This window comes from Ranitomeya imitator, chromosome 10, assembly GCF_032444005.1.
Source record: "Ranitomeya imitator isolate aRanImi1 chromosome 10, aRanImi1.pri, whole genome shotgun sequence".
Classification (NCBI taxonomy): Eukaryota; Metazoa; Chordata; class Amphibia; order Anura; family Dendrobatidae; genus Ranitomeya; species Ranitomeya imitator.
In genome coordinates this window covers 35,375,427-35,397,859 of record NC_091291.1, presented here as the reverse complement: position 1 = coordinate 35,397,859, position 22,433 = coordinate 35,375,427, and the positions used below count along the sequence as shown (strand labels likewise).

The 22,433-nt window shown below is 50.4% G+C and overlaps 1 protein-coding gene across 1 annotated transcript in view; it reads right to left on the bottom strand.

The window, feature by feature from the left end:
- The window catches only part of POLD1 (DNA polymerase delta 1, catalytic subunit), a 121,566-nt gene extending 101,246 nt beyond the window's left edge, over nt 1–20,320 (bottom strand). The window contains exons 1-4 of the mRNA XM_069741876.1: nt 20,261–20,320; nt 16,030–16,233; nt 8,570–8,680; nt 2,316–2,456 (exon numbers count right to left, since the gene is read on the bottom strand). Of these exons, the coding sequence (XP_069597977.1) occupies nt 2,316–2,456; nt 8,570–8,680; nt 16,030–16,222 (445 nt within the window). The 5' untranslated portion in view covers nt 16,223–16,233; nt 20,261–20,320. The remainder of the gene's footprint in view (nt 1–2,315; nt 2,457–8,569; nt 8,681–16,029; nt 16,234–20,260) is intronic.
- Between the last annotated feature and the right edge of the window lie 2,113 nt (nt 20,321–22,433).

The window sequence follows — 22,433 nt, the reverse complement described above, 5'->3', positions numbered from 1 at the left end:
CGCGATCGCATAAACGCAATCTTTTTCGGCACTTGCGTTAACGCAGTCCGTTAGCGTATGCGCTGAACGGACTGCACTTAACGCAATGTAAACCTAGCCTAAAGCTGAATGTGTGTGTGTGTGTATGCGTGTATGTCCGGGATTGGCATCTGCACCGTCGCAGCTACAGCCACAAAATTTTGCACAGTCACACGTCTGGACCCCGAGAGCGTCATAGGCTATGTTGTGAGGCGAAATGTTAACCCCGCGCGTTCCAATTCACTAAACAATTTTGCCCCTATCTACATAATGGGGAAAATGTGAAAGGAAAAGTGTTGGGAGGCAAATTGGCAGCTGCCAGATGTGAACAAGGGGGACTTAAAGAGTGAGAGCGATGGCGCCAAAGAGTATATACTGTACAGTTGCTAAGGTGGGGCCCCGACATGGGATACTCACCACACACGGGGATATGAACACACACACAAAATGCACCACACACTACCACGTGCTTGAACAGATATACCACCCTCAGCACACATTTCACCAACCTCGCCACATAAAAGTCGAAACACAAAAGTCGCCGCTCAAAACTCGCCACATGCAAAACTGGCCACATGCAAAACTAGGCTCATGCAAAACTTGCCACACGTGCAAAACTCACCTCATGGAAAACTCACCACACGCAAAACTTGCACAAGCGGAAAGATTGCCACATGCATAAAAGTTGCAACACATGCAAAAGTTGCCTCACACAAAACTTGCACATACTCAAAACGCACCACACATAAAACTCGCCACGCGCAAAACTCGCCATGCGCAAAACTTGCTGTACACAACTTGCTACACTAACCTGTCACATGCAACTCGACAGACAAAATGGTGCTACACGCATGTTGCCACACGCAACTCAACACACACAACTTGACACATGAAACTCGCCCTAAAACACACACAAGTCTGGTATCATCCTTCAAAAATAAAAATCTGATTAATAAGCAGACAAACTACAAGAGCAACAAATGTACCATATAGGAAATACGGCAGCTGTCAGTCACATGACCTGTCTATTATGTGTATGTGTGAGCTAATATATACTGCCAGGGGGGAGGGCTTCCTGTTGGCTGGAGATTTATCAGGCTGCCAATTTAGCTTACAAATACTGAGGTAAAAAAACTGACCAAATAACGTGTGAACGCGGTCTAATACAGGACGAGATGACACAAAGGTATATACTATATACAGGAGAGATGAGACACAGGTATATACTATATACAGGAGCAGATGACACACAGGTATATACTATATACAGGAGGAGATGACACACAGGTATATACTATATACAGGAGGAGATGACACACAGATATATACTATATACAGGAGAGATGACACACAGGTATATACTATATATAGGGGGGAGATGACACAGGTATATACTATATAAAGGGGAGATGACACAGGTATATACTATATACAGGAGCAGATGACACAGGTATATACTATACACAGGGGAGATGACACAGGTATATACTATATACAGGAGCAGATGACATACAGGTATATACTATATACAGGAGGAGATGACATACAGGTATATACTATATATAAGAAAAGATAACATACAGGTATATACTATATACAGAAGATGACATACAGGTATATACTATATATAAGAGGAGATGACACACGTCACGTATATACTATATACAGGAGGAGATGACATACAGGAATATACTATATACAGGAGGAGATGACATACAGGTATATACTATATAAAAGAGATGACACAGGTATATACAGGAGGAGATGACATACAGCAGGTACATACTATATACAGGGGAGATGACACAGGTATATATTATATATAGATTATATATAGGAGATGACATACAGGTATATACTATATACAGGGGAGATGACATACAGGTATATACTATATACAGGAGATGACATACAGGTGTATACTATATATAAGGGAGATGACAAACATTTATATACTGAGGGGAAAATGAGAGGTGTGAGGTGAAAATGAGGGGTGTGAGGTGAAAATGAAAAGGTGTGAGTGCAAAATGAGAGGAATGAGGGAAAATAGTGGAGTGATCTTAAAATGACAGATGTGAGGTCGAAATGACAAGTGTTAGGGGGGAATGAGAGGAGTGAGGGAGAAAATGAGAGGTGTGAGGGGGAAAATTAAAGATGTGAGGGGGAAAATGAGAGGCGTGATGGGAAAATGAGAGAAGTGAGGTGCTATAACTAACCACAAATATTTACTATGCCCAGGCAATGCCGGGCTCTTCAGCTAGTTTATTTATAAAAATGAGAGCCATCTGGGCACATACCTGGCTGCAAAGGCACATAGAAGTAAGGGGCAAAGCCGTGAATATGGCAGCATATGCTGTTCCCATCCGCCGTGATCCCAAACATCCGGATGATGGGTACCGGTCCCTGAATAGCGCCAGGCATCCCAGGAATATGTGACCCTGTAAGACAGCATTGGTTAAAGAGCAGGAGACAGATCTCACAATGACTTTTAAGGTACCTTCACACTGAACGATATCGCTAGCGATCTGTGACGTTGCAGCGTCCTGGCTAGCGATATCGTTCAGTTTGACAGGCAGCAGCGATCAGGATCCTGCTGTGATGTCATTGGTCGGAGCAGAAAGGCCAGAACTTTATTTCGTCGCTGGACTCCCTGCAGACATCGCTGAATCGGTGTGTGTGACGCCGATTCAGCGATGTCTTCACTGGTAACCAGGGTAAACATCGGGTTACTAAGCGCAGGGCCGCGCTTAGTAACCCGACGTTTACCCTGGTTACCAGCGTAAAAGTAAAAAAAAAAAAAAACACTACATACTTACCTTCCGCTGTCTGTCCCCCGGCGCTCTGCTTCTCTGCCCTGACTGTGAGCGCCGGCCAGCCGGAAAGCACAGCGGTGATGTCACCGCTCTGCTTTCCGGCTGCTGTGCTCACAGTCAGTGCAGGAAAGCACAGCGCCGGGGACAGACAGCTGAAGGTAAGTATGTAGTGTTTGTTTTTTTTACTTTTACGATGGTAACCAGGGTAAACATCGGGTTACTAAGCGCGGCCCTGCGCTTAGTAACCCGATGTTTACCCTGGTTACCAGGGGACCGGCATCGTTGGTCGCTGGAGAGCTGTCTGTGTGACAGCTCTCCAGCGACCAAACAGCGACGCTGCAGCAATCGACATCGTTGTCGGTATCGCTGCAGCGTCGCTGAGTGTGAAGGTACCTACGTTCACACGACAGACTTGAGTCCGAGCGCTCTCAGTGGAATAAAAGTGACATCACGCAGACAGCGCTAAGAACAATGTTATTCAATAGGGCTGTTCACTAAAAAATTATACTACTGCAGTATGGCGCTTCTATGTGAGGCTACACTGTCAGCCAGGTGGAGAATACCGCCATCGTGTGATAGAACATGTTCTGCTCTTTTTCATCACGGATCCTGCTTGATTCCTTAAAAAAAAATCTGTTTCCTCTATAGAGGCTCATAGTTAAAGAGAGCGTGTCACCAAGTCCGAGGTGGCCAGGTTTTTCTCTTTTAATATTCCAGCTGCTTCCCTCAGAAATCCATTTTTTTGCATATTTTCCACAATGGATTTTTCCTATTTAGTGTTGCTTTTTATGATATTTTTTTCAGGAGGGGGTGGCTCACTGGGTAATGCAGAGCAGCTTAAAGACTCGCCCCTGAGGATCCTGTGAGCACAGCTCCCTTAGAAAGAGACCATAAAAAGCATCACTAACTAAATGGACCCACATCTCTGGATGAGTTGGAAAATTTTGGTCTGAATGCATGGGGATCAGAGATGAAACGCGTATGGATTGACCTCTGTTACACACACCACCCCTTTTATTGCTTTGTTGTCGGAGATGCCCATTTTTTCATTATTTTTAAAGGATTTTCAATAAAGTGTGTCGAGCTGGTTCCACCCTTATTTTCCTCAATTCAATACTACAGCACTGTGCAGCAGCGGGGATGCCATGCTCTTCCCGAATTGGAATTGCATTTCAGGGGTGAGATGAATTTTTTCCTTATTATTCATGATGGCTTGGTGATGTCTACAGCGAAGCATGTCGGTGGCTCGGTGATGTCTACAGTGCAGCATTGTGGTGACTCTGAGCTCTACAGTGAATCATGGTGGTGGTGCTGTGTTGTGATGCCTACAATGAAGCATAGTGGAGGCTCTGTGATGCCTACAGTGAAGCATGGTGAAGGCTCCATGATGCCTACAGTGAAGCATGGTGGAGGCTCCTTGATGCCTACAGTGAAGCATGGTGGAAGCTCTGTTATGCCTACAGTGAAGAATAGTGGAGGCTCCTTGATGTCTACAGTGAAGAATGGTAGGCGCTTGGTAATGCTCTAGGGCTGTTTTGCTATTCTGGCACTGGAAACCTGCACCATGTGGTGGAGGGCAAGATGTAATCAATCAAGCATCAGGAAATTCTTGGAGAAACCTTCATGCCTTCTGGGAGGAAACTGAAGCTTAGGCATCTTTGGACCTTCCAACAAACCAATGTGTTACACAGGGTCCGGTCCCTGTACCCCGTCGGGACTCCCGCTCTGTGCCGGCTCCACGCCGTCCTGATGCAGCCTCTGCTTCCCCTCTCTCCCCTGCTTCCTGGCACGCGGCCAGCAGGTTCCCGGGGAGAGTGCTTAGGTCGCACGCGTGCTCCCAGTCTCTTAAAGAGACAGCGCACATTTTTCAAAAAGTACTTCTGACCAATGGTGTGTTAATGATCACTATTTCTAGCCCTTCCACCATAGGGAGGGCGCCGGAGCAACAAGTATCCTCTGTTGCTAACTTCCCGTTTCGGCTAGCATGTGGTTCTGTTTCTGAAGTTCTCTGCCAGTGCTAAGCTTATACTGTCTGTCTCCACAGACTATCAGCCACCTGTTACCCCGGCTATCCTGGACGACGTCTGTTCTGTCTACTCCAGTTCCGTCTCGTCCCACCATTCAGTCATCTGTACATCAGGACAACACCAGTGTCACCAGTACCAGCTCCTACCCGTACCTCCGGAACCCACCGGTCAGCTCCACGTCATCAGCTAACCCTGCTTGTCCGTCTGTCCCGCTGGGACAGCTGCCACGAGTCTGGGGTCAAACTGGAGGTAGCACCCGTGTCCCCCAGGCATTCCAATCTGACCCTGTTCGAGGTGACTCACCACGGGTGTCTGGGGTTCACGTAGTCACGTCCCCCTTCTGAGCCCCCCGTACCGTGGTCCCGAGGTTCCACTAAGAATTTCAATAAAAACGAATGTGAACTTCACCATATGTGCCTCCGTTTCCATTCCTTACACAATGATCCCAAAGCGTATCTAAAAGTTTAACAAGGCTTGGTCTCAGAAGTCCTGGGAGATTCTGGAGCGGCCGTCAGTCGCCTGACGAACTCTATAAAAAAAAAAAATCTTTGGTAGGATTTGAAGAAGGCCGTCACAGCACAAAAAAAACAAGGATATTTGTGATCTGGAGGGTACTGCCCATGAGGAATGGTCTTAGATTCCTCAGGGACGCTGCCAGTAGGTGGTGTCCGGGTATGTATCACAGCTTGTTTGACTGGTTAATTGCCAAAAGCAAAAAGTTTGTAAACTTTACTGACAGAATTTCCAACGGTAATTTTTATTGCACCTATATATGAAAACAGGTTCTGTAAACAGGACAACCCCTTTAACCATTTCTGGAAAAATATGTAACGGCCGCCATTACGTTGTCGGCGACTTAGCCCTGCTGACGTACTCATTGACGTGTCCAGTTATTCAGCAGATTTGTCTTTTATCATAGAAGGAAATGTGGATAACGCTTGATGGAGAAGCGACGGAGGCCATATTGATAGGGTAATTGATTACATATCATAGCTTAAGATTAATGTGTGATTTACACATTCCCTCTGTGCTGAACATCTGCTCCGGGCAGAAGATACTTGTGATTTATTGCTGGATCACGTTAATTGTAGTCATTGAGATGCGAGACAATCGATCCACAAATGGGGAAATTTTTCTTTTGCTTTTTTTCTTTTTTTTTTTTCTTTTCAAACTTGAAAGGCCCAACGTAGGAGGGAAAATTTATTCCAGGGGAATTTCTCACCAGCCACCTTCACAATCCTTCGCTCTCCGCGAATACGAGGGATAGAATAAATATGATAACAGGCACAAGAAAAATGAACTCTGCTTCCTTATAGCAGCAATTATAAGAGATGTAATTTCAGGGACCTCACTTCCTTATTTGCACAGGCTGGAGATTGGCAACTACCGGCAAACACAAGACCTTCCACCCATCTGGCAGTGTCAAAGCTTTTTGTATGCAGGATCCAACATCTGAGCCTCCACTGTTCTACTGTACCAGCCTCAAACCACCAGCGCATCCTCCGGTGACCTAAAGCTAGCAATCAACTATTGGTACGCCTGCGTAGGTTGTAGAACGATGCAAAAAATGACGCCTCTCTTGTAGTAATCCGACATTCCAGCGTTGAGAAATCGAGCTTTGAAGTTACAAGTCTGGAAGTGCACTGGGAGGGGCTTGCCATACTCCAAGTGCAGGGACACGCCCCCAGTGCACTTCAAGATTACTTCTCGTGTGGCTTCAAAGCTTGGTTTCTCAGCGCTGGTACATCGGATTACTACAAGAGATGTGTCATTTTTATTGTTTTTCTCCGACCTATCCAGACAAACAGAGTTTTTTTTAAAGTACCTTACCGATATCTGCCATACATATACGGTGCAAGTCAGGAGTGGAGCTGTCCGATAATGGCTGTATGTCATAAGATCTGCCTCCAATAGCTGCAAATGGAGTGGAGCCCTGTTTGAGGCTGTTAACCTGTTAAATGCCGCTGTCAATCACTCCTGCTGGATCCACTTTTGGCATCAGACCAATTATATATATATATATATATATATATATATATATATATATATATATATATAATTATCGATTCAACAAAAAGCTGAGACGTGGCGCTAATGTACAGAGGGCTTATATATAGCACATGATGCACGGAATCGTCAACTCACAGAGAATATAGTGCACAATTCCCAAAATAATTTTAAAAAACTTCTGCTTTTTCTCTTATTTTTGCAGCATTCAGTGTTGTAGAAGTCCAAGATCACACATTGCAGCCATGACCTAAACGAATATTCAATTTAAAGGGATTGTCCACCTATAAGGACTTTTTTTTGCTACTTAAATTCAAGTACGGTATTTGGAGCTTTAAAAAAAATTGTAATTGGTTTGCATTAAGAATTTGACACCGTCTACCTCCTATAGCCTCTGCGTTGTGCCATTTACTGCCGGCTGCAGAATGAGTGAACAGAGAATCCGTCAGTGAGCTTATTCTGACAGTCCAATCGGGAAGTCCATAAAAGCAAAACCGTGCAAAAGTTTCAATGATACCGAATGGCAAAAAATGGATTCTATCCCAAAATACACGCATTTAAATTAAATAAGGGGTGGACAACAAATCCTTTAAGGCAACAGGATTTGACATTATGAAAGGGAGTTTGTTAGAAGATTTCTGCCTATATCAAATCACTAACAGCGCCCAATAAAAAAAAACAGACCAACAATGCCACACCTGTCTATAGGTTGTGAGTGGTATGCTTGGCCCAGTGTACTTATCAGCCTACATATTTTTTTTCCTACCGACTTTCACTGAGAAGGTCAGAAACCGTGGAAAAGCCAGGTGACAACTGTTACACTGTATCAAATTGCTCGTTAATTATCTGATTGCTGAAATGTTTGTATGCGCAATGATCGCAGTGCCCTGCATACTCACATCCAGCCTATATTACTGGGAGAGAAACTCCCACAAAAAAAAAAAAGTTTCCAGATGGCTCTTATGGGTACCCTAGCTGATATGAACAGTGAAAAAAGCAGTGGTCTGGATACTCACATCCAGCCTATATTACTGGAAGAGAAGCTCCCACAAGAAAAAAAAAAGGTTCCTGATGGCTTTCACTGGTCCCCCAGCTGATATGAACAGTGAAAACAGCAGTGGCCTGGATACTCACAGAGCTCACATTCAGCCTATATTACTAGAAGAGAAACTCCCACAAAAGAAAAAAAAGGTCCTGACAGCTCTAAACAGAAACTATGCCGATATGAGCAGGGAAGGCAGGATACACACAGAGCTGACATCCAACCTACATTACTGGGAGAGAAACTCCCGAAAGAGGAAAAAAAAGAGCTGAAACTGGGATCAGGGTGCTAACTGTATATCAGCTGTCTGAAAATGAATGACATTTTATAACTAAAGGTAACCACTAATTGTTTTTCTTAAATCAAAGGTGTCTTTACGAGCACAAACACGCTTTCTGTCGAAATGTTCCAACCAAGAGGAGCATGTATGGCTCATCTTTTGATTAGCCAGCTTGGTGAGACATTGCAACAATGATGACAAAGTGAGTCCGGCTAATCAAAAGAGCCGCGGATGCCGTCAGGTAGGAGGCGGTTCGCTGAGCGGGGTCCCGAGAATCGACTAGCACCACTACAGGAACCATCAATTACAAAGTGCTCGCCATGCTTATTCCCGGGTGCTACAGGAATGATTTTCTGGACGATTCACTTTTTTTACTACTCACCAATATAATGATCTAGTTCAATCTGATGAAAGCATAAGGAATCCCGCAGGGGATCAATTGCAGGAAGAGGAGGTCTCAGCCATTTGGCCGAAAATTTGTCCAAGAATTTATCTGAAAAAAAAGAAAAATGAAGCAGAAAAATAAATCTGCAACTATCCATCACTGCCTACAGACTTCACAAGGCTGGATCAATTGTTATGGCATGCCTTACATCAGTCCTGTGACCAGATTTCACAATATAAACTATACGTTGTCACAGACATGAAGAGGCTGGTGCACTTACTTTGAAAATGTAAGTCAAGATGGCTGACATTAAAACGAGCATTTTTAAGAGTCCAGTTACACAGCAAGAGATCATTTAGTCTCTGTCCACCCGGCTTGCACTGAGCAGTGTGAGATCTCAGCAGGGAGGAGGGTCACTGAGGAGCCGTCAGATATTGAGCTTACACTTGTCTAAAGGTACCGTCACATTAAGCGACGCTGCAGCGATATAGGCAACGATGCCGATCGCTGCAGCGTCGCTGTTTCGCCGTTGTGTGGTTGCTGGAGAGCTGTCACACAGACAGCTCTCCAGCGACCAACGATGCCGAAGTCCCCTGGTAACCAGGGTAAACATCGGGTTACTAAGCGCAGGGCCGCGCTTAGTAACCCGATGTTTACCCTGGTTACCATTGTAAATGTAAAAAAAAAAAAAACACTACATACTTACATTCCGGTGTCTGTCGCGTCCCTCGGTGTCACCTTCCCTGCACTGTGTAAGCGCCAGCCGTAAAACAGGATTTTTGGCTGCTTACCGTAAAATCCGTTTCTTGAAGCCTCCATTGGGGGACACAGGAACCATGGGTGTATGCTGCTGCCACTAGGAGGCTGACACTATGCAAATAACAAAATTAGCTCCTCCTCTGCAGTGTACACCCCACCGACTGGCATTAAACTCTTCAGTTAGTGAGAAAGCAGTAGGAGAAAAAACAAGGTTGAAAAACCATAACCACAAACTTGAGAACTGTAAACGTGAGAACAGTCAGAGAACATATAACAAAAACATTGGGAGGGAGCTGTGTCCCCCAATGGAGGCTTCAAGAAACAGATTTTACGGTAAGCAACCAAAAATCCTGTTTTCTTTATCGCCTCTCATTGGGGGACACAGGAACCATGGGACGTCCCAAAGCAGTCCCAAGGGCGGGAAAACAGACTTCCATCAGGTCAGAGGACTCACCACTGCCGCCTGCAGGATCCTTCTGCCTAGGCTGGCGTCCGCCGATGCGTAGGTATGGACCTTGTAAAATTTGGCGAACGTGTGGATGGAAGACCAAGTTGCCGCTTTGCACAGCTGTAGGGCGGAAGCCCTGTGGTGCACCGCCCAGGAGGCGCCGACTGCCCGGGTAGAGTGAGCCTTAATCCCAGGAGGGGGCACTCTGTTCTTGACCCGGTAAGCCTCCAAAATTGCCATTCTGATCCATCGAGCAATAGTCGCTTTAGAAGCCGGCTGGCCTCTGCGCGTTCCATCAGGAATGACGAAAAAGGAATCCGTCTTCCGGAAAGTGGACGTTCTGTCCAGATAGATCCTCACAGCCCTGACAAGGTCCAGCTTGTTCAACGATCGCTCCAGAGGATGAGTCGGAGCTGGACAAAAGGAAGGTAGAACGATGTCCTCGTTGAGGTGGAAGGTGGAAACCACCTTAGGAAGAAAAGAAGGTGGGGGCCGGAAAACCACCTTGTCCTGGTGAATGACCAAAAACGGAGGACGGCAAGACAGGGCCGCCAGCTCGGAAACGCGGCGAATGGACGTGATGGCCACAAGAAAGGCTACCTTCCATGATAAAACTGATAGAGGAATCTCCCTAAGAGGTTGAAAGGGAGAAACCTTCAGAACGTCCAGTACCAGGTTTAGGTCCCATGCCTCCACAGGGGCCCTGTACGGCGGGACGGCGTGGGCTACCCCCTGAAAGAAGGTCTTAACCTGTGGCCGAGAGGCCAAGGTCTTCTGAAAGAGTATGGAAAGCGCAGAGACCTGACCCTTCAGGGAACTAAGAGCTAGGCCCGAATCCAGTCCTGCCTAAAGGAAGGCCAAAAGAGAAGGCAGGGAAAAAACCATAGGCGGAACGCGGTTGGACTCGCACCAACGGAAGTAGGCCTTCCAGGTGCGGTAGTAGATCCTGGAAGACGAAGGCTTCCGAGCCTGAATCATGGTGTGAATCACCCGGTCCGAAAGGCCGGACGCTCTTAGAACCGCGGTCTCAACAGCCACGCCGTTAAACTGAGCGACCGAGAATTTGGGTGGCAGATCGGACCCTGGGACAGCAGATCGGGCCTGTCTGGAAGGCGCCAGGGAGCGTCCGCGAGAAGGTTGACGAGCTCCGCGAACCAAGCTCTCCTGGGCCAATCCGGGGCGATCAGGATGACCGGCACCCCTTCCGCTTTGATCTTCTTCAACAGTTTGGGAAGTAATGGAAGGGGTGGGAACAGGTAGGGCAGCTCGAACTGTGACCAAGGAATGGCCAGAGCATCGACGCCCACTGCGAGAGGATCGCGGGACCTGGAGACGAACTGAGGAACCTTCCTGTTGACTCGGGACGCCGTGAGATCCACATCCGGAGCTCCCCATCGAAGACAAATCTGATAGAAGACCTCCGGATGCAAGGACCATTCCCCTGCCGCGAGGCCCTCGCGGCTGAGGAAGTCGGCGGCCCAGTTTTCCACGCCGGGGATATGCACCGCGGATATCACCGGAACAGTTGCCTCTGCCCAAAGGAGGATCTTGGATACCTCGGCAAGGGCCAAGGAGCTCCGAGTCCCCCCCTGATGATTGACATATGCCACAGCCGTGGCGTTGTCCGTCTGGATCCGGACTGGAAGGCCCCTGAGGATCCTTGGTGGAGGGACAGAAAGATGGCCCGAATTTCGAGGACGTTGATCGGCAGAGATGACTCCTGCGGCGACCAACGGCCCTGAACCGTCAGGTGGCGAAAAACCGCACCCCAGCCGATCAGGCTGGCGTCCGTTGTCACCACCTGCCAGTGAACCGGAAGGAAGGACCTGCCCTGGGAGATGAGAGGTGACGTCAGCCACCAGTTGAGAGACCGCCTGACCCGAAAGGAGAGTTTGATCGGTCGATCCAGGGAGAAGACCGACCTGTCCCACTGAGACAGAATGGCTTGCTGAAGGGGTCGCGAATGGAATTGGGCGAAGGGAATCGCTTCCAATGTAGCTACCATCCTCCCCAGAACCTTCATGGCCGAACGGAGGGAGGGAGGTCGAGGACCCTGGAGCAAGCGTATGTCCCGACAAAGAGTGGATCTCTTGTCTTTGGGAAGGAAGACTTTGCTCTGACGAGTGTCGAAAAGCATGCCCAGAAAGATGATGCGCTGAGAAGGAATAAGGCAGGTCTTCTTCCGGTTTACCAGCCACCCGAAACGGGCTAAGGTGTCGAGAACAATGGACAGGCTTTCGTGGGCCTGAGCGAAGGACGGAGCCTTGATGAGGATGTCGTCGAGATATGGAAATAGGACCAAGCCTCTGACTCTCAAGATGGCCATCAGCGCCGCCATGATCTTCGTGAACACTCTTGGCGCGGTTGCGAGACCGAACGGCAGGGCAACGAACTGAAAATGATCTCGTTGCACTGCGAAGCGCAGGAAACGGTGATGTCCGGGAAATATCGGGACATGGAGGTAGGCGTCCTGGATATCTATTGAGCATAGAAACTCCTGAGCCTCCATGGAAGCAATTACTGAACGAAGGGATTCCATCCTGAAGTGTCTCAGGCGAACCCTCCTGTTCAGCAATTTGAGGTCCAGAATGGGGCGAACTTTGCCGTCTTTTTTCGGTACCACAAAAAGATTCGAGTAGAAACCCGTGAAGCGTTCTTTTTCTGGGACGGGAACAATTACCCCGGATTTGAGCAGAGAAGCGATGGCTGAGAAGAAGCCCGGAACTAGAGCGGGGTCTCTTGGAGGACGGGATTGGAAGAAACGATCCCGAGGTCGGGAAGCGAACTCTATTTTGTATCCCGAGGATACAACTTCCCTGACCCATGCATCCTCTACTGCAGAAATCCAGACGTCCCTGAAAAGGAGAAGACGGCCGCCCAATCTGGGAGTTGGGCTGGAGTCTTGTCGAGAGTCATGCCGAGGTGGATCTTCCAGTCCTGGGCCTGGAGGATCTACCCTGGGAGAAACGAGGACGCCAGGACGGAGTGGGCCTAAAGGACACCGCCTTCTTCTCTTGACGTGCCTGTGGCCTCTGTTGCTGCTGGGAAAAGGAGTTTGACGCAGCGAAGCGACGAAAAGGCTGAAAAGAACGAAACTGTCGTCTAGGAGGAGGGCGACGAGGCTTGGCCTGGGGAAGAAGAGAACTTGTACCCCCGGTGGCGTCCTTAATTATTTGGTCCAGCTGGGAACCAAAGAGGCGAGAGCCCTGGAAGGGCAGACTAGTAAGGGACTTTTTGGAGGACAAGTCCGCCTGCCAGGCCTTGAGCCAAACGGTCCGGCGGATGGCAACGGCATTGCTGGAAGCTTGAGCCGCACAAGAAGCGACATCCAGGGAGGCGGAAACTAGGTATTCACCAGCGTTGGAAATCTGGTTGGCAAGTTCCGCTAATTGTGCGGGAGGCGCCCCGTCCAGGGCCGAAGATCCTTGGCCCATTTTGAAATGGATTTTGAAGCCCAAGTGGACGCAAAAGCTGGACATAGAGCCGCTGAAGCCGCTTCAAAAGCAGATTTCGCGAAGGATTCTATAACTCTATCGTTTGAATCCTTCAGAGATGCTCCGCCGGACAGTGGAAGCACCGTGTTGGTGGACAGCCTGGACACAGGTGGATCCACTGAGGGAGAGACCGTCCAATTGGCGGTAAGTTCTGGAGAAAAAGGATATAGCACACCCAGGCGTTTTCCCCTCTGAAAACGCCTAGTGGGGTTCTCTCTCTCTCTGGACAAGATTTCCTCAAATTCAGGATGAGGAGCGAAAAATTTAGAAGGTGGTTTGGCCCGTCTAAACGAAACCGCCTGATCTGCGGGTTCCGTAGAGGGATCCTTGATGCCACAGGTTTGGTTTATTGCCCCAATGAGGTTCTGTACTGTCTCACTCATGGTGGCGATTTGGCTAGGATCCAGCTCTGAAATATCCTCCGAAGGCGCATCAGATAACGCCTCGCCCGACTCAGGGGAGGAGGATCGGTGGGACACCAACCGCGGGGGAGGGCCAAGCGGCGAGATGGAGCGCGAAGAGGACTCAGACCGACGTTCCTGTCTGGACCTTTTGTGGCTTATCAAGGAGGGCTCGGGCGGCGGTTCCTGCGACCCGCTGGCCACTGCAGGGGTCTGCAGGTGTAACCGATCCAGCGCGGACACTAGGGTTTGAGATACCCGTGTTAAATCGGGCACCGATTGTGACAGAGAGGCGGCCCAGCCTGGGATGGGGGGATCACTCTCGGGCGGAACAGCCGGGGGATCCTGGGCGGTGGGAACAATCAGGTTGCTGCAGGACTGACACAGCGGGGAGGACTGACCTGAGGGAAGTTTGCTGTTACAGGACGAACATGCAAAGTACGTGACTAAGGCAGAAGATGAAGAAGTCGGAGGACGAGAGCGGCCCCCTTTAGAGTTAGACATTTTGAAGAGGTCCCTGAAGAAAATGCCAGCAGGTTAGGGGACAGTGGGGCAGAGGAGGGTGTCAGTCTGCAGTGCAGAGCTACTCACGGCAGACGAAAAACCCCGGATACCAGGAGCTGCAGGCCTGGAGGAAGATGCTGTGGATCCCCAGCGCAGATGGCGTGCTGTGTTCCCAGCAAGAGCGCTCTGCGAAGTTTCCCCGGCGCAGGAGCGTGGCACGATGAAGAGAACTCGTGCCCTGAGCGTCCAGCAGCGGCGTGGAGGAAGGGGCGGAGCCAGCCGAGATGGCGCCGGTGGGTGGGGAATGCCGGGCAGAGTTTGTCGGGCGGGAGAAAGCCCGCCCGAAGATACCGGAAGTGACGGAGCGCGTCACCGGAAGTAGGCCCCGGGGGAAGCCGGGGCCTAAATTAGCGGCCGGCGACCGCTGAAATGGGTGCCGGCGCCGAGGAAAAGGTGCGGGCGTCCCGTCTGACAGGCGCGGCAGCCGCCGCAGAAACAGCGGAGCGCCGGTGTCGGCGCCGGAAGAAGGCCCCGGGGCCTACAATAAAAGCCGGCCGCCGCAGGAGACGACCGTGGCCGCTGAAAAGGAGGGACCGTGGAGATAAAAACAGAGCGGCTGTCTGTAGTGGGGGCCGCGCCGCAGAGGAAAGGGTCTGGGGCACCGATTAGAGGTGCAGAGCCACCGTGGGAAGGTAGCGCGGCCGGAATTAAGAGCCGCCGCGCAAAGGATGGGCCCCGGAAATTGTCCCTAATTGCTGGTACAGGAAGGGTGCTGCCGCAGGAATAGCAGTGCGGCCGCAGAAATGCAGGAAGAAGGGAATCCCGAGGCCCCCCAAATACTCACCTAATATCCCACGCCGTCTACTAACCTTAAAAACGTGGAAGATATTAGACGTCCTTGGAGCTGATGGACGTCCTCGTCTCCTCCGACCGACAGGCTCTGGAAGGCGAGTGGGTGGGGGACGGAGCCAGGACCGGACTTCTGAGCATGTTTGTGTGCTAGGATCTTGGTCCTGGAGAGGGATCTATGAGGATACGGGGTGGCAGTACACGCCGTACTCATAGTCCGCTTTGTGGGACTACAGGTGTGACTGCTCACCCTGTATCCCTTCCGAAAACCTGAAAAAGAAACGACGCACATTGAGGTAGATAAGGGTCTAATGAAAGACCCGTGTGCACCTCCTACTGACACTAAGCTAAACTGAAGAGTTTAATGCCAGTCGGTGGGGTGTACACTGCAGAGGAGGAGCTAACTTTTTTATTTGCATAGTGTCAGCCTCCTAGTGGCAGCAGCATACACCCATGGTTCCTGTGTCCCCCAATGAGAGGCGATAAAGAAAGCAGAGCGGTGACGTCACCGATGTGCTCTGTTTTACGGCTGGCCGGCGCTGACACAGTGCGGGAAGCGGATGCCGGGGACGCGACAGACACCGGAATGTAAGTATGTAGTGTTTGTTTTTTTTACATTTACAATGGTAACCAGGGTAAACATCGGGTTACTAAGCGCGGCCCTGCGCTTAGTAACCCGATGTTTACCCTGGTTACAAGTAAAGACATCGCTGAATCGGCGTCACACACGCCGATCCAGCGACGAAATAAAGTTCTGGCCTTCTAGCTCCGACCAGCGATCTCACAGCAGGGTCCTGATCGCTGCTGCGTGTCAAACACAACGATATCGCTATCCAGGACGCTGCAACGTCACAGATCGCTATCGTTATCGTTCTAAAGTCGCTCAGTGTGAAGGTACCTTAAGCGGCATTGTGATTTGGATTATCATAGTAAATACACCAGTCTGGTCTAAGGATCTATTCTTTTCTGGGTTTCTCGATAACATAAGCACAAGTCTCCTACCGACAGGTAAAACGTCTGCAGTAGAACAAACGTCGCTCATGTCCATGGCCATGTCTGCTTCAATCTCATCTAGGTACGCCAGCTCCTCTTCAAATTGGGACGGTTGGTCTTCATCCCAGTCCGTCTTCTTCTTCTTGGTCTGGGAGGAGGAGAAGCCTCCTGCGGGTGCAGCCTTTTTACGCTTAGGGTCCATTCTCAGTATTTCTAGAAAGAAGACGTTATGAATTAAAAAGCAACGAACCATGAACAGATTACTTTTATAAATTCCAATTTTTATTTTGATAGAATTCGCTCTATGGTTCCGGAGATCTGGGCCTTTTTATTCGATGCTAAATTGTATAGTATTTAACAAAGTGCGTGGCTAAAAGGATCCTCTGGGGCAGGACTTTAGGTGTGAGGTGAAGATTTCGACAGTACTTGCATCCTCAGGTTGCAGATTCAGTACAGCGCAATGGTGGAGGACGCCGTCAGCCGTCACTAGATCTAACCTGCTGCTCAAAGCCGCAGCCTGCACACAGCGCAAACCGAAGCAGGACATCAGGGATCAGGTGATGGGGGCCAAGCAACATTATACAGCGTGTGCTGTGGGGCTGAGGGGACGTCATACAGCGTGTGCTGTGGGGCTGAGGGGACGTCATACAGCGTGTGTGGTGGAGCTGAGGGGACGTCATACAGCGTGTGTTGTGGGGCTGAGGGGACGTCATACAGCGTGTGCTGTGGGGCTGAGGGGACGTCATACAGCGTGTGTTGTGGGGCTGAGGGGACGTCATACAGCGTGTGCTGTGGGGACGTCATACAGCGTGTGTTGTGGAGCTGAGGGGACGTCATACAGCGTGTGTTGTGGGGCTGAGGGGACGTCATACAGCGTGTGTTGTGGGGCTGGGGGGACGTCATACAGCATGTGTTGTGGAGCTGAGGGGACGTCATACAGCGTGTGTTGTGGAGCTGAGGGGACGTCATACAGCGTGTGCTGAGGGGACGTCATACAGCGTGTGCTGAGGGGACGTCATACAGCGTGTGTTGTGGGGCTGAGGGGATGTCATACAGCGTGTGCTGTGGGGCTGAGGGGACGTCATACAGCGTGTGTTGTGGGGCTGAGGGGACGTCATTCAGCGTGTGTTGTGGGGCTAAGCAACATCATACAGCGTGTGTTGTGGAGCTGAGGGGACGTCATACAGCGTGTGTGGTGGGGCTGAGGGGACGTCATACAGCATGTGTGGTGGAGCTGAGGGGACGTCATACAGCGTGTGTTGTGGGGCTGAGGGGATGTCATACAGCGTGTGCTGTGGGGCTGAGGGGACGTCATACAGCGTGTGTTGTGGGGCTGAGGGGACGTCATTCAGCGTGTGTTGTGGGGCTGAGGGGACGTCATTCAGCGTGCGTTGTGGGGCTAAGCAACATCATACAGCGTGTGTTGTGGAGCTGAGGGGACGTCATACAGCGTGTGTGGTGGGGCTGAGGGGACGTCATACAGCATGTGTGGTGGAGCTGAGGGGACGTCATACAGCGTGTGTTGTGGGGCTGAGGGGACGTCATACAGCGTGTGCTGTGGGGCTGAGGGGACGTCATACAGCGTGTGTTGTGGGGCTGAGGGGACGTCATTCAGCATGCGTTGTGGGGCTAAGCAACATCATACAGCGTGTGTTGTGGAGCTGAGGGGACGTCATACAGCGTGTGTGGTGGGGCTGAGGGGACGTCATACAGCGTGTGCGGTGGGGCTGAGGGGACGTCATACAGCGTGTGTTGTGGGGCTGAGGGGACGCCATACAGCGTGTGTTGTGGGGCTGAGGGGACGTCATTCAGCATGCGTTGTGGGGCTAAGCAACATCATACAGCGTGTGTTGTGGAGCTGAGGGGACGTCATACAGCGTGTGTGGTGGGGCTGAGGGGACGTCATACAGCGTGTGCGGTGGGGCTGAGGGGACGTCATACAGCGTGTGTTGTGGGGCTGAGGGGACGCCATACAGCGTGTGTTGTGGGGCTGAGGGGACGTCATACAGCGTGTGTTGTGGAGCTGAGGGGACGTCTGTTGTGAATTCTGTTGTCGAGCTCCCTCCTGTGGTCGTGAATGGTACTTCGGTGAGTTCTGTCCGTGGGCTCCCTCTGGTGGCTGTGAGTGGAGCTGCTGCTTCTGAGGTTCCTTACACAGGTGACGTGGTTTGTCCTTTGGTTGGCTGCTCTATTTAACTCCACTTAGATCGTTACTCCATGCCAGCTGCCAATGTTTCTGCATTGGTTCAGTTCGCTCTTGGATCTTTCTGGTGACCTGTCTACTCCAGCAAAAGCTAAGTTGCTGATAGTATCTAATTCGTTCATTGTTTTCTTGTCCAGCTGGATATCATGATTTTGTCTTGCTAGCTGGAAGCTCTGGGATGCAGAGTGGCATCTCCGCACCGTTAGTCGGTGCGGAGGTCTTTTTGCACACTCTGCGTGGTCTTTTGTAGTTTTTTGTGCTGACCGCAAAGATACCTTTCCTATCCTCTGTCTATTTAGTAAGTCTGGCCTCCCTTTGCTGAAACCTGTTTCATTTCTGCGTTTGTGACTTTCATCTTTACTCACAGTCAATATATGTGGGGGGCTGCCATTTCCTTTGGGGAATTTCTCTGAGGCAAGGTAGGCTTTATTTTCTATCTCTAGGGCTAGCTAGCTCTTAGGCTGTGACGGGGCGCCTAGGGAGCGTCAGGAGCACTCCACGGCTATTTCTAGTGTGTGTGATAGGATTAGGGATTGCGGTCAGCAGAGCTCCCACATCCCAGAGCTTGTCCTGCGTGAGTTTTAACTATCAGGTCATTCCGGGTGCTCCTAACCACCAGGTAATAACAGACGTCATACAGCGTGTGTTGTAGAGCTGAGGGGACGTCATACAGCGTGTGCTGTGGGGCTGAGGGGACGTCATACAGCGTGTGTGGTGGAGCTGTGGGGACGTCATACAGCGTGTATGGTGGAGCTGAGGGGACGTCATACAGCGTGTGTTGTGGAGCTGAGGGGACGTCATACAGCGTGTGTTGTGGGGCTGAGGGGACGTCATACAGCGTGTGTTGTGGGGGTGAGGGGACGTCATACAGCATGTGTTGTGGGGCTGAGGGGACGTCATACAGCGTGTGTTGTGGAGCTGAGGGGACGTCATACAGCGCGTGTTGTGGGGGTGAGGGGACGTCATACAGCGTGTGTTGTGGGGGTGAGGGGACGTCATACAGCATGTGTTGTGGGGCTGAGGGGACGTCATACAGCGTGTGTGTGGAGCTGAGGGGACGTCATACAGCGTGTGTTGTGGGGGTGAGGGGACGTCATACAGCATGTGTGGTGGGGCTGAGGGGACGTCATACAGCGTGTGCTGTGGGGCTGAGGGGACGTCATACAGCGTGTGTGTGGAGCTGAGGGGACGTCATACAGCGTGTGTTGTGGGGGTGAGGGGACGTCATACAGCATGTGTGGTGGGGCTGAGGGGACGTCATACAGCGTGTGTGTGGGGCTGAGGGGACGTCATACAGCGTGTGTGTGGGGCTGAGGGGACGTCATACAGCGTGTGTTGTGGAGCTGGGGGGACGTCATACAGCGTGTGTGTGGGGCTGGGGGGACGTCATACAGCGTGTGTTGTGGGGCTGAGGGGACGTCATACAGCGCGTGTTGTGGGGGTGAGGGGACGTCATACAGCGTGTGTTGTGGGGGTGAGGGGACGTCATACAGCGTGTGTTGTGGGGCTGAGGGGACGTCATACAGCGCGTGTTGTGGGGGTGAGGGGACGTCATACAGCGTGTGTTGTGGGGGTGAGGGGACGTCATACAGCGTGTGTTGTGGGGCTGAGGGGACGTCATACAGCGTGTGTTGTGGGGCTGAGGGGACGTCATACAGCGTGTGTGTGGGGCTGAGGGGACGTCATACAGCGTGTGTGTGGGGCTGATAGGACATTATACCGTGTATGGGGGGCTGTGGGGCTGATAGGACATTATACCGTGTATGGGGGGCTGTGGGGCTGATAGGACATTATACCGTGTATGGGGGGCTCTGGGGCTGATACCGTGCATGGGGGGCTGTGGGGCCACCATATTGTGTACACATTATTACGACCACTGTCCTCTCAGGCTTATTACAGCTGGTATCTCCCATCTCGCCGGGTCCACTATATAGCCAGGCGGTTTAGAGCCCACACCCCTCACACCCGGCACAGCGCCCCCCTATGCCGGCGCGCACACTCGGACACAGCAGCCGGACAGCCACACTCTGTACTCACTTCCCCTCCAGCAAAACGTTCTCACTCTCCCGCCAAAGTCTTCTCTTCCTGCACTCGACCCCTCCCCCAATCCGTCGTCGTTGTCATGGACGCAGGACGCTGATAGGTCCTTTTCGGTGCATGGGAGGAGTTTGCGGCCATATCGTATGTGGCAAATGACGACGCTGGGCACGCAGATAACATTACGCCATGTTGCGTGTGGCAGGAAATCCGCGAATCGCCCCCTGGCGGTAGGGGAGTGTTGGTGCACACGAGGAGTGTGACGCGCATGCGCATGTGATAGATGTGAGAATCAGGGTCAGCAAGAGGCAACTAATCCCCAGTAACGGGGGGAGAAGAGATGACTGCTGGCTGCAGTGCAGATTGCGGCGATGGCTACAGCCAGATCACTGACCTCCATTCACTTGCTCACCAGTGTTTGCCAACTACAACTTTTTGTCTCTTCAGCTTTGCAAAACTACAACTCCCATCATGGATTCAGGAGATTCCTAGAAAAAGAATAACAATCTCCCAGACAGGGGCATGTTCCCACTGTAGTCACCTCTCCTGGTCCTGGAGGTTCCTGGAGGCCTCCACAGTGTCAGGCCCTTACCTGGGGCGGCAAATCAGGAGGGAGAGGAGCGTGTGATCAGCTCCGGGGGCAGGAATAATGAGGGGTCTGTAATAATGAGGGTGCTGGTCTGACGTCTTTATTAACCAGAGGGGTTGGTGTGGGGTCTGAATGGGGGAGCCTGTATTATTGAGGGCTCTGTTCTGATGTCTATAAACTGGGGGAGCGGGGTCTGGTCTGCCCTCTTTATTTATGGGGGTCTGGTCTGCCCTCTTTATTAATGAGGGTCTGGTCTGGTCTGGCCTCTATAAACTGAGGAGGGTCTGTTCTGAGGTCTATTATTGGGGGGGTCTGCTCTGACCTCTATAAACTGAGGAGGGTCTGGTCTGAGGTCTGTATTATTGGGGGGTCTGGTCTGGGATCTGTAATAATGAGGAGGGTCTGGTCTGAGGTCTGTATTATTGGGGGGTCTGGTCTGGGATCTGTAATAATGAGGGTGCTAGTCTGACATTAAAGGAGGTCTGGGCTGCCATATGTATTAACGGGAGTGGTCTGTATTATTGAGGGTGTGGTCTGGGATCTGTATTATTGGGTTTGGACTGGGATCTGTATGAACAAGGAGTCTGGCCTGGGATCTGTTGAACAGAGGGTCTGGTGTGGGGGTCTATGAATGGGGGGTCTGGATAAACACAGGGTCTGGTTTGGCATCTGTAGGAATGGGGGTCTGGTCTGGGGTCTGTTTATACAGAGGGTCTTGTCTGACGTCTGAATTATTGGGAGTCTGCACTGGGGTGTGTATTAATGGGAGGGGTCTTTATGAATCCGGGGAAACTGTCCCAGGGTGTATGAACGTGGGGGTCTTTTCGTGTGAATAGAATTTTTGAAAAAATAATAGTGTAGCTTTTTTCTATTTTTCTGTCCATGGAGATGATTTGGGGGCTTGTAGTCTTTACTGATACCAATGAATACATCAAGGGCCCAGTAATTGACCTCTACCAGGGCCGGGTGCGGTCTCACCAATTAATGCAATGGGGGCCACATGCAGATAAAATATTTTTTTAATTTATTTTTTATTAATGAGCAGGAAATAAGTTCAGAAAGTGCTGAAGTTCCTCTTTACTTACCACAGCATTGATTACAGCGCACCGATAAAGTGACGTAGGATATAAATGATAACAAAAAGCTGAAAGATTTGATTGTGGCTTATAAAAAGTACCACAATTATATATGCAAATCAGCCAGTAACGGGGAGAATGGGCAGGAGGGAAATTCAGGGAAGAGGAGCTGCCATGCCAAAGAGATCAGATGCCTCCACATCTACAGGGGCTTCTCACAAAATTAGAATATCATCAATAAGTGAAATTATTTCAGTTCTTCAATACAAAAAGTGAAACTCATATAGAGTCATTACAGAGTGATCTATTTCATGTGTTTATTTCTGTTAGTGTTGATGATTATGGCTTACAGCCAATGAAAACCCAAAAGTCATTATCTCAGTGAATTAGAATAATTAACAAAAATCACCTGTAAAGGCTTCTAAGTGTTTATAAAGGTCCCTTAGTCTGTTTCAGTAGCTCCACAATCATGGGGAAGACTGCTGACTTGACAGATGTCCAGAAGGCA